The 13,125-nt window shown below is 39.5% G+C and overlaps 1 protein-coding gene across 1 annotated transcript in view; it reads left to right on the top strand.

Annotated features, from left to right (window-relative positions):
• The window catches only part of LOC113117628 (ral GTPase-activating protein subunit alpha-1-like), a 60,828-nt gene that overhangs the window by 26,058 nt on the left and 21,645 nt on the right, over positions 1-13,125 (top strand). Inside the window, 10 exon segments of the mRNA XM_026286418.1 lie at positions 2,681-2,739; positions 3,566-3,674; positions 4,356-4,466; positions 4,549-4,617; positions 5,348-5,479; positions 5,645-5,828; positions 7,502-8,489; positions 11,312-11,383; positions 11,548-11,671; positions 11,804-11,959. Coding sequence (XP_026142203.1) covers positions 2,681-2,739; positions 3,566-3,674; positions 4,356-4,466; positions 4,549-4,617; positions 5,348-5,479; positions 5,645-5,828; positions 7,502-8,489; positions 11,312-11,383; positions 11,548-11,671; positions 11,804-11,959 — 2,004 coding nt within the window.

The raw sequence follows: 13,125 nt of genomic DNA, 5'->3' as shown, positions 1-13,125 counted from the left end.
TTAATATGCATTATATGGAGGGAAGATGAATCGAAAATACCATCTAAGCTTTTCTGAAGACAGTCAGTTCCTCTCCGAGATACATTCATATAAAGCCCTACCCACAATTCAGTATTTAAGATTTTCTTCCAGTATTTCGGCTGGCAGCCATATCACCCTGGAGCCCAAGACCGGTTTCCCACTGAAGCTAAGCAGGGCTGAGCCTGGTCAGTACCTGGATGGGAGACCTCCTGAGAAAACTAGGTTGCTGCTGGAAGAGGTGCTAGTGAGGCCAGCAGGGGGTGCTCACCCTGTGGTCTGTGTGGGTCCTAGCGCCCCAGTGTAGTGATGGGGACACTATACTGTCAACAAGCACCGTCCTTCGGATGAGACGTTAAACCGAGGTCCTGACTCTCTGTGGTCATTAAAAATCCCAGGATGTCTTTCGTAAAGAGTAGAGGTGTGACCTCGGCATCCTGGCTAAATTCGCCCATTGGCCTCTGCCCATCATGGCCTCCTAACAGTCCCCATATCTGCTGATTGGCTTCATCACTCTGTCTCCTCTCCACCAGTAAGCTGGTGTGTGGTGGGCGTTCTGGCGCACTATGGCTGCCGTCGCATCATCCAGGTGGATGCTGCACACTGGTGGTGGATGAGGAGATACCCCTTGACTATGTAAGCGCTTTGAGTGTCTAGAAAAGCGCTATATAAATGTAAAGAATTATTATTATTATTATTTTGCGCATGATGAAGTGAGTTTGCTCTACCTTCTACAATAGTTGTTTCGTTATTCCATCTACTAAACAGTTTGGAAAATATGCAGTTTTGTGCATCTTCGCTACAAGTAATATCTGATTTCATTCAACTACATTTTGACCACTGACTCCCTCATGTGCTTTTATCCTTCATCTGAGTTTAACCTCTGATCCACCGCCTGCCCTTATGCAAATCCAAGTGGCTGAATGTATGCCACTCCAACGGTTGTTTAGAGTGCAGGGAAATCTGCTGTAATTGTTCCTGCCCACACTAATGTGCTAATGGGTGATCAGCAATGCAGGGTGCATTGAGCCAAGCTCCATAGAGCTGTTGTTATTGTGTTGCCGTGTTGTTCTGAGCAACGATAAGGAGCTAATGCAATGCGTGGAGGCGTCCATCACTCGCATGCAGAAATTCACATGATGGCATCTGATAACCAGGAGCAGGCCATGAATGACAAGAGCATGGTTAACGTGATCCTTTTCTGTGCGTGTGTGTGCGCGTGGACAGATGCTTCTTTTCCAGATGGTTGGATATGTCATGTTCCGAGTTGCCAGATTGCTGGTTTTATGTCAGATTTTGTGTCTGTTGTGAACGGTCCTGATCATTATCTGTTTGTCTGTCTGCATTATCTCGCTCTGGTGGGAGTGTGTGGGGTATTGTGTATGTTTCTGTGAGCGAATGTGCTGTGTGGCTGGGTGCATATTATCTGACACGCTCTAGATGGAATGAAATTGATCGGTATCAGGATGTCGCCAGATCCTTGAACAGGATTTTATGCACCCTGTATTTTCATTGACTGTCATTCATTATTGTTTATTTGTTCTGACGCAAGGGTTTATTAAATTGATCACAAGTACCTATAAAAACATTTATAATGTTGCACATTTACATTTAATAATTTAGCAGACGCTTTTATCCAAAGCGACTTTCAAATGAGAACAATAGAAGCAGTCAGACCAACAAGAGAACAACAACAGTATACAAGTGCCATGACAAGTCTCAGTTAGTCAGTTAGTTAGTTGCAAAATATTTCTATTCCAAATAAATGCTGTTCTTTTGTTTTGCTTTCAGCATTGATAATAAGAAATGTTTGTGATCATGTAAAGACTGGAGTAGTGTGTGTTTAAAATTCAGTGTTGTTATTACTAGAATAAATTACACTTTCAAATCATTTAAAACTGAAAGATATGGAATAAAAAGGTTATTTCAACATCTCACAATTCTGACTCCCTTTTTTTCTTTTTTTTTTTTTGCAATTTTGAGAAAAAACTTTCTTTGATGGAGGAAAAAAATCTAAATTGCAAGATATAAACAAGCTTTCATATAAATACGTTACTTTAAATTGTAATATAATTTCACAGTATTAGTATTTATTAGGTACTGTACTTTTGAAAAATGAATTTGGCCTTGGTGAGCATAATAGACTCCAAACTTTTGGATAATAGACTCCAATAGACTCCATAATAGACTCCAAACTTTTGGTGATGTGCATCTCTTATATTTAATATTATATTAATATTAATTATAATATTACATTTTTAATATTATCTAATTGTTTAAATTATATACAGTATATATATATATATATATATATATATATATATATATATATATATATATATATATATATATATATATATATATAATTTTTTTTTTTTTAAATATATATACACATACAATATATCTTTTTAAAATATACTGTATATATTTACAAAAAATGATAATTTTCTATGTGTATAGAATGTACATATGATACAGTTTTTATATATATATATATATATATATATATATATATATATATATATATATATATATATGTGTGTGTGTGTGTGTGTGTGTTTGTATATAATTTCATTTACATTTTTAGGGCACTTAAATGTGTGAAAAATAAAAAAATAAAATATGATTCCATTAATAGTGATTGTTTTGTCTTCTGTTTCAGGAGCATATAATCAAGCACATCCTGACCTCTGCCAGAGATGAGCCTTCTGCACCAGCAAGGTACAAGCCCTGAACACAAAAACTTAATCCTAGTCAAAGCTGACTTAGAAGTTAACACATTTACTCTGGCATGTTGTGCTGTAGTGCTTAGGTAAATGCTCACAGCAAATGTAGCAAGTTCCAGGTCCAGGTGCATCCTCCTTGTTAGATTTGGATTTTTAAAATAAAGCAAGTACACACCCCATGGCAGACAGATTAATAACTCTGTACATTACGGTCAGTGTTCGACTGGTGTGGGGCTATGTGTCTGGTCATATCTAGACAGATTAGGAGCAGTGTCATTTATAGTAATCCAGGACTCAGTAGGATTAGAGTGGATTCTGATGGGGCTCACGCCATTAGAAGCCCCCATAACTCCTGGTGGAAAAAGTTTGGGTGTTTTTCAGGGAAAAGCTAAGGAAGCCTTAGATCATAGAAGGAGCAGACAGGAGGCAGGATTAAATATCTTTATGGTCTAGTGGTTCGTACACGTGCCCCAACACATTGAGCTGTAGGCCTCATTCAAGCCATGCACATTTGAGTCACATTTTTATTTTATTTAATTTTTTTATGTGCAAAATGTATGTATAGATGCAGAAGAAAAACACTTTTATTCAGCAAGGATACTTTAAGTTGATAAGAAGTGATAGTTAAGGCAAATAATGAAAATAAATACATGTAAATAGTTAAAAAAAAATATATATATATTTATATACACACAGATTTTTACTTTTTTATTCATGTTAATAAATGTTTTAGCTTGAAGTAAATTATTTACAATGCAGATGTAAACATTTCCTTTTCCATATCTAAAGCACAAATATTATGTCTTTGTTTCTTCTTGCAGGTGTGTGGCTCTCTGTAGTCTGGGTATTTGGCTCTGTGAAGAACTGGTTCATGGCACTCAGCATCCGCAGATCAAAGAAGCTCTTAATGTCATCTGTGTCACTCTCAAGGTAATGGATGCTTGATTATACAACAAAATGTACATCTATTCTGCTGTTAAAGATTGATTATAAATGGAATAGTAGCATCTGTGTTGTAAAAGAACCTTCACTGGCAACGTAAGTGAGCACAGCAGAGAAATGATGGCATTGCCCTTGGCCTGAGTCTTCTGAAGCCGTTCCTGATGCCTGGGCTCACTGCACTGGCACAAGTGTGTTCTGTTCATCCAGAAGAAGATTATTCCATACTCCCTGCACCCACCCCTACCAGCCTTCCTAAATCTGGACCGTCAACATGTTTGGCTTCTCTGCTTCTCACAGACAGAAGGCTAATCCACTGAAGAATGCACGCTTCAGAGACTTCGAGGAATTATTGCATTTCTGTCTGAAATGAAGGCTAGGGCCAACAGACACACACACACACACATACTCAAACTCTGGTCCAATCAGAAAAGTCTGTTTGAGATCGGGTCGATTCTATTGGCTTTTCAGAGAATCTGGTGTCAGTGGAGGGTTAGACATGAGGGTCTCTCTCCTTTGGGTGCGTTCCATGAAGCAGAATTAGGCAAAGACTCTTTGTCTTAATCAGCTCAGATGAGGCCCACGACACAGTTTTTCTGTTTTACTCCACACGTCTGAGCACATTAAAGTTGCTGATTTCATCCATTTTAACCATTAATACCTTTCTTCCAGTTCTCAAATAAAACCGTTGCTCTGGTGGCCTCAGACATTTTGCACCTGCTAATCAATTATGTGGACGAACTCCAGAAATTCCCGCCTGACACTCCAAAGAAAATAGTGGAGGTAAAGTCAGTAACACCACAAGTGAGCTGAATTTTAAGTTAACCATGGTTTAAATGTGTGATGTTTATTTTCTGCTTTTTAGGTCCTTATTGCAACCATCACTTACCTTCTTCCAGCCACAGAGTCCTCCCCTCATGAGCTGGACAAGAGGGTATGTCTTAACAAATGCACCCCAACACAATGAAAGAACACTCTCATGTTCATGTGAAATAAATGCTTTTTTTCAACCAACAGCTCATGATGGTTTTTATTAAAAAGAAAGTACACTTAAAAACAGAACAGTTTGTCCTGTCCAGAAAGCAGTGCATCAAGCAATTTTCCTGTACTTACTAAAAAGAAATGCTTTATAAAGCAACTAAACAGCGTGTTTGCAACATTATGAAGAAATGTGATGGGTTTGTGTGAGGAAGAGGCTTAAATCGTCATAACTGTTTTAGTTGACATTAGGGTAATGCAGAGTTTCCATTTTTGGGTGTACTGTTACTTTAAATTGGTCACCAGATTTACTGACTTTCATCATATTTATATATATCATTTACTTTGACTTTTACATTTTTACCAAACAATCTATTTTAAATAAATTTTGAATAAAAAATGTTTAGTTGAAAAACGTAACACTGTTTCTACAAAAGATATTAAGCAGCACTGTTTTTAAAACTGATAATAAGTAATGTTTCTTGAGCAGTAAATCAGCATATTAGAATGATTTCTAGAATGGTTTAGAAGGATCATGTGGCACTTAAAACTGGAGTGATGGCTGCTGAAGAAATTTTATTTGCAGGAATAAATTAAATTTTTAAATCTATAAAAAAATAGAAAGCATTTATTTTCAATAATTTTTGTAGTAATTTATTGATTTATTTTTCTTTGACTCTTTCCAGCTGGTCGTGTCTCTGCTGCTATGCTTGCTGGACTGGGTGATGGCTCTACCTCCAACAACTCTCCTGCAGCCGGTCCAAGGATCCTCAGACAAGGAAAAAACTGACAAGTCCATCCTCAGCTGCATCTATAAAGTATGAGGACAGCGCACACATCTGCTATTAAACAGAATTTTTATATCTCAATATGCATCATTTTATTTTGTATCGCTCTTAATTTTTTTTTTTAACTCGACACATAAACAAGTGCACCCCACTCTTTATTTCTTTGTATTTCTAACCCATCTGTCCACCCCTCAGGTCCTCCATGGCTGTGTATATGGGGCTCAGAGCTTCAGTAACCCCAGTTACTTCCCCATTCCCCTGTCAGACTTGAGCAGCCCAGACTACGACCCCTTCCTGCTACTGGAGAACCTGAAGGAGCCAGAGCCACTTCATTCACCCGACTCTGAACGCTCCTCTAAACTGCAGCCCATCACTGAAGGTGAGCGCATGTCTTCGGCCTCTCTCTTGTTCTTGTTTTGACCTCTCCAGTTTCAATTTTTGAAAATGAACACAATTTTTGACCAGTAATAAATTATTGTCGGTCAAAATGACCTAAACTTATTTTGTCATGTAATTTGATTAAATAACAACTTTTTACTTGTTGTTATTTTTAACTTTTTAACATACAACAAAATGTATAATTTCTCGCTGTTGCTGCAGGATAAGACAAATACATGGGGAAAGACAGCTTGTTGCACAGTATTAACCATCACCCACCACATCTCTCCTATCTTTATCACCTTCTGTAGTTAAAACAAGCAGAACAAATCAGAAGAAGCAGGAATGAACTAGTTAAATGTCTTCATCACCGAATCTGTTTGCTCCCTCATGCTAGTTTCGGTGTGTATCAGGGAGAGCACGGGTTTGAGATTGACAGCAGGGGGCAGGTTTCCTGTGCTGCCGTTGCTGTGTCCTTGTCCATCAGGCGAAAATAACTAATCATTACAACCCTGAGTGAGACATGTATCCAGCACTTTCCTACCCTCTTTACTCTTGAAATTACTCCTAGCACTAGATTCTTGCTAGATCGGAGGGCACTCGGCGGCTGAGGTGGTCCGTACAGAAGACTGCTTCATCAGGATAAAATCCCTCCCCCTGAGAGCTCCGGTCTAAGAATGTTTTGGCTCATTAAGGCAGTAGAGAGTGTCGCTGAATGTGTTTGGTGTGGTGTGTTGATTGGGGGGAGTGGGCCTCTGGCACGTCGAGTGTACTGGTATTGGGCTGCTCTCTGCATGGTTTCTTTGTGAGTTCTGGCAGTGTGTGAAGAAGGAGTGTCTCCATCGGGAGCTTCTTACCAGCATCTAGGCATCTGCACCTCTCCCCAGGCATCCTGCATTCTTCATCACACCCTAATGTTCCTGTATTGACACGAGCCGTCTGCACCTTCAGTCATCTCGGCTCCGCAGGAGTTTAACACTGATAGATCTGAAAACCACTACATCCCTGATGAAACGAGTGCCTAAACTCTATTGCTTTACTTGTTTCTAACACCTTTTCATCATCCCTGCAGTCTCTCCATCTTTCTCACTTTCTGATTTTTGATTAAATTCTGCACAATAGATTTAGGGATGGATCACCACGATTAGTCGATAGTGAGGTCAGCTACCTAAATGAAAATTTCGTTTTTATTTAAATTTGTTTTTTTTTTTTTACTATTTCTTAATTTGTTCGATTTTTTATTTTATTTCAATATGTTTAATGTTCCTAATGTTCCTGTTAGCTTGCACAGTAAAATTTCTCTAAAAAGTTACATTTATCCATGGTTAAGAAAATGAACTTGCAGGAAAATAACTGTCCATTGCCATGTGTGTTGTGTCTTAAGTACTACTAAAATGTTCAAATTGTACCATAATGCTTGTTCTTTTTGCTCCATCTTGTTGATCACATGCCATTTTATGCAATCTTTATTATATCTCATAATAAAGATTGGTCAATAAGATGTTCGGTCAAGTTAATCTAATTCCAAGAGAAAATTTTTAAACTGAGCTTGAACACCGAAGTAGCGGGATATGTAGTAACTTGATGGGCACTCTAATTGTCTTTGAAAATCTCTAGAAATGTCTGCACATACAACTTCCTTAAATACATCTTTGGCTTTCTTTCTGTTTGTAGTGAGGAGTCGTATTCAGCAAGGCCTGATTTCAATTGCGGCACGCACCGTCATATCCCACCTGGTCAACCACCTGGGTCACTATCCGATGAGTGGTGGTCCAGCCACTCTGACCAGCCAGGTATGCGAGAACCAGGATAACCCGTACAGCGAGAGCACAGACCTGACCCCTGAACTCTTCGACGCACCCAACTTGCAGTTCTTTGTGCTCAATGGCACCACCCTGCTGTCCTATCTACAGATCCGGGCAGAGGACGGCCTGCCCGGTGGCGGGATGTCAGCTGGCCTCACCACCACCAGTGCCTGTGTTCGAGTGATCGTGAGGGACATTTCCGGAAAACACTCCTGGGACTCTGCTGTACTGTATGGCCCACCTCATTGCATCACTCCTAGTCAAACTTTGCACCTCTACTCGTCATCCAATCAAGCAGGGGGCGATAGAGAACGTGGCCAAGATGAGGACAGTCTAGAAAGAAGCAATCAAGAAGAACCAGATGATGGTACTTTTCAGGAGAACGAGGAGGACCTGGATGAGCACGTGGAGGATGTGAAAGAAGATCGGGAGGAGGAAGAACTTGAGGAAGAGGATGAGGAGGAAGAGGCAGGACTGGAACTGATGGCCCCACAGGCCAAACGGCAGTGCAGAGAGGTGATCCCAAGCTGGGACTCCCTGCAGGATGGAGAGGACTCCCTGGATGAAATGTTGCAGTACCTGGGATACTCCAGCCCAGAGTGCCTGCAACGTACTGGCGCACTGCTCAACATTCCAGCTCCGCCGCCCACCTGCGTGTCCGAGAAGCAGGAGAATGAAGTCATTAATGCCATCCTGAAGCAGTGTGCCGAAGAGCGGGACTTTACGCTGCATCGTGGGAATGACCTGAACATGAGGGCCGTAGTACAGCAAGAGCCAAGCCCACAGAGACCACAGTCAGCCTTTTACTACTGCAAACTGCTCCTCAACATACTAGGCATGAACTCCTGGGAGAAGAGGTAAGACTCTGAACTGAACTGAACTAAGTCTGAACACATTCCAGTTGCAAATGTTTGGGAATCCTTCAGGGCAGGGGTTCTGGAGGCCCCCCAGAACTAAAAGACACACCCAATTCAGATTTTCCAGTGTCTCTTCTAGCTGAGCTGATGAGTTGAATCAGGTGTGTTAGATGAGGCAGGCATGTAAAATATGCAGTGCGGAGTGGTCTCCAGAACAGGTTTGAAAGCCCCTGATATAGAGTATACATAAGTACAAGTCGTATATGCAACAAACGTGTTATGGAATAGTGTACCCCAGCGTTTCCCAACGGTGTCCTGGGAGGCACCCCAAAAGTACACATTTTGGATGCTTCCCTTATCTGAGCCATTTCAGGTCTTGAAGTCTCTGCTAATGAGCAGAGTTGATTCAGGTGTGTTTGATTAGGAAGAGTTTGAAAATGTGTAGTATTGGGGTTCCTCCAGGAACAGAATGGACAACAGTGGTTGCAGGTATGGGATAGTAACTCAAAATTGAAATGTCAAACATGTATAGGAGGGATCCTTCAAAAAATTCAAACGCCAGGAATCATGTTGTGCCATTGTGGTTCCCCATGCTAGATTTGTTATTTAAAAAAATAAATAAAATAACATTTTAATCCTGTCCGAATCTGCCACAATTTCTCACACAACCACTGTAATAATTCTATAGTAAAATTTTCTGTTTTTGCTTCTGTTTTCTGGCAAACTCAGCGATCCTTACAAATTACTGCATATATACTTAGAATAATCATCATAAATGTGCTCACTACTTGAGTTGCAACTGGCTTGACAGGAGTTCAGCACCCGAAGTCACAGTTTTTTTAATGCAGTGTATTTTTTAATTGTTCATTATTTTTAAAAAGCCTGTCTCAAGAATCAGTTATCATATAATGAAATCCAAGTTTTTAATTTCATCATGTTCATGTCAAAATCAACAGAGAAGTATATTGTGTTGTCTGTTGTTAGAGTGTGCTACCAAAGCTAGTCACTTTTTATTTTATTTTTTGTCAATATTGAGTTTTTGGGCAGTGTATTACTAATAACCATTTTACCATAATTCCGCCAATTCTGTTGTGTCTTTATGTTAGCATTGTTTAACCACCATATTAGAGAGTTTAATAATTTGGTCTAGGAATGAAGTGATCAGCAACAATTCATCAAACCATCCTACCATTTTTTCCCCAAAGAATCACACTTTTTTTTTTTTTTTGCTTGAGTTTGTTAGCACAATCTGGGAGACGCTGTTGTTGAAGGCCGATAATTCATGTAAACATCCTGTTTGCTCGCACCTCTCCCTGATTGCGCAGAGCCATGTTAATCTTCTTTAAACAGTCAACATTTTTCTGATTAGCTTATCAACCAATAGAGACTACAGTGGTGTTCACTCACTGCCCAAACCTCAGTTTCCGTCCCAATCCAAAATGCCTAATGGTTCCCCTCAATGCGTTTGACTGTGAGGGTTCAATGATCCCATTCCATTTTGTGGTATTACAGAGAATGGTTAAATATTTCCAGATGACAAATAATTGGAAAATTGGGGTTATTTTTCACCTTGAATGTAATGGCATTAATTGTAATGATATACATTCTCTGTGTTACGTGATTTAATGAAGGAAAATTGTTTTTTCACCATTCCCTCATAGAGTTTTCAGGAGAGAAAAAGCTTTTCTTTAGCAGCTCTGCGTGAATGGTGTGTGTGTATGTGTGTGTGTATACGCAGCTTTTATGGGGGGATTAATTCTTGAGGGGTCTGTTATCTACTGAGCAGCAGCGGTACTTTTCATTCTTGCCTGATACGTCAGGTGAAAATAAAAGGCTGCTACCTTTCGAATGTGGCTGGAGGGTTATTATGAGTTGGAGAGCTGGGAGAAAATGCATAGGGGCTGTTTAATGAGGAATTGTCCTGCTGCCGCTCTCCAGGCATTCATGTATCATTTATCCGTGGTCAGAGACTAAGGCATTGCAATCCGCCGGGCCATTGTGTGTGTGAGCGCGCGCCTAATGTCGGCCTTTTATGCCGTTCGCGCATTCGCCTCCTGAAATGGCTCACTTTCAATAGAGAAAATGAAGACCATTACATTGCAACAAGCTAATAAAGAGACTCCTGCTCAAAGAAAAGGAGAACAAAACAAAAAGTCCTTTTAGAGAGCATCGTGTGGCTTTTCCACATGACTCACGCGGCCACTTGGAGGGAGTGAAAGATAAAGAGGGGGAGAGGGAGAAAGTAACTGAACTCTGAACTATAAAAGCTACAGACGGAAGGAAGTCGCATTATCCTAATTGATTATCTCATTTTTATTTTTTTCATGACGTGTAGGTTTTTGTTTTACGGCTCATCGCGTCATAAGGTGTTTTTCACCGCAGGATCTTCTGTTGTTTGTTTTCATTTGCGTTTCTGTCGTGGGGTCAGATCTTCTGGGAGACTGTGAGAAAAACAAAGAAGACTGTAATTAAGCAGGCGGCCGCTTAATGAAAGAGATCTAACTCACAGACTAGAGCAGCGCTTCTCTCGCTTAATGAAAGAGATCTAACACACAGTCTAGAGTAGCGCTTCTCTGAATAGGGTCTGCGAATAATAGCTAGAGTGTCTATCTGTCATTCTATCTATCCTTCTGTCTATAGTTCTATTATTGTTCTTCTCTGTCTGTCATATATGTCCATCTATATATCTTTTTTTATTACATTAATGCTATTGTTGATCGCCTGTCTATGTGTAAGCTAATTAACCTGAAGTGATCGAAGATGAGTCATCTGCTAGAATATTTCTCTTCATTAGCTCTTACGTTTAAATGTCCTGTCTCCAGGAACAGTTTCCACCTGCTGAAGAAGAACGAAAAACTACTGAGAGAGCTGAAGAATCTGGATTCAAGGCAGTGGTATGTAATGCCACTTTCTATTCAGTGTTGTTTCTTTTAAAGCTATTAGGAATGATCTTGTCAGGGCAAAGGGATATGATTTTCTGAAGTCTGTGAGACCACCTAACAAAAGTGCATACCTGTTTTGCTCTTAAATGTACTTTCTTCTCTATTTACTTTTTCAGTCGTGAAACACACAAGATTGCTGTGTTTTACGTGGCAGAGGGGCAGGAAGACAAGCACTCAATTCTGTCCAACACTGCCGGGAGTCAGGCCTATGAGGACTTTGTGTCAGGCCTGGGCTGGGAGGTAACATCTTGATAATTAATTGCTGGGTGGCAATTCATTAATAAATGTCCTAATTATATATTTAAATATGACTCACAATATTTATATGATATTAAGGCATGGGCCCTAACAAATTATTTCCTCATTGTTCAGGTGAACTTAACGAGTCATTGTGGTTTCATGGGCGGCCTGCAGAGGAACAAGAGCACGGGTTTGACCATGCCTTACTTTGCCACCTCTACAGTCGAAGTGATGTTTCACGTTTCCACACGCATGCCTCCGGACTCAGACGACTCGCTCACTAAAAAGGTAAACTCATAGAAGTCGCCATTTCGAAACCAACATACGATTTTAGTCCGGTAACAGGTTACAGGACAAATTTCCACCGGAGTTTAGTATTATTTAGATACCATTTTAGCATTTTGAATTTGCTTTTGTTTTTATGTTTTCAGGTTTCATGTTAGTTAAAGTTTCAGTAATTTTGTTATGTGCTTATGCCATTTAATTAGTAGTTTTTTTTGTAAATCTATTTAGTTTCAATTTATTTGTGTTTCATATATTAGTAAATCATCACTTTTTTTTCAGTTAGTTGCCAAGAAAGTATTTTGATGTTTAACATTTTTAATATATATATATTTATTTAATATTGATTGCATTCAATTGTAGTTTCTAGTTTTAATTAATAGTAAAAAAACAGATTTGTATTCTGTATGACATACTATCTAAAGTATGTAAAACTAGTATTTCTGAACAGTAGGTATGTCTACATGGACACTTTTTGCTTCCAACGGAATGAATTCATTCTGATTGACGAATCCGAACGTAGTGTTTACATGAACGCTGAATAAAGTGAAATTGTTGATTTGCGCATTTATATCTTACAAGCTTCTGATTCTGATTTACTCTTTGACATGCGCACACTATTTGAATATACAGAGTTTCCCCACTGTTGTCGCATGCTGTTTTAAAATCCACACGTGATATTTACCTATTTCGGGTTCTAATTAAGTGACGAACAGAGCATGAACTGTTGTGCAGTACTGTTTACTTGTTTTGTTTTTGTTTTTACTGTTTACTGTCGTCTGTTGATGAGTCTTAAACAAGGACTGGTGGGATGTTGTCCTGCTCCACTTCACAGACGCTGAGTGAAAGGGGAGTTTTATGATGATTAAACACTCATTTATTACACTTTATTCACCAGGAAGAACAGCTCCTTCCACGCGTCATATGTCATTACGCTATTTTTACGTCACTGCACATGCGCAGTACTTTCCAGTTTCGGTTTTCATTCCGATCAAGTGTTTACATGTCCTCTCGCTCAGATTACAAAAGGAATAAACCACCCCTTACAGTCCGATCGAAATTTTAGTCGGATCGGGCTGATTCAAACTGATTGACGTGTTCACATGTGACTTTTTTAATTCTGATTGTGCTTCTATTCCAATTACGATCGGATTAGTACGGTCCATGTTAAC

The sequence above is a fragment of the Carassius auratus genome, chromosome 17 (assembly GCF_003368295.1).
Source record: "Carassius auratus strain Wakin chromosome 17, ASM336829v1, whole genome shotgun sequence".
In the NCBI taxonomy this organism is placed as follows: domain Eukaryota; kingdom Metazoa; phylum Chordata; class Actinopteri; order Cypriniformes; family Cyprinidae; genus Carassius; species Carassius auratus.
The sequence above is the reverse complement of the archived record's forward strand: the minus strand, read 5'-3'. Positions and strand labels throughout refer to the sequence as shown.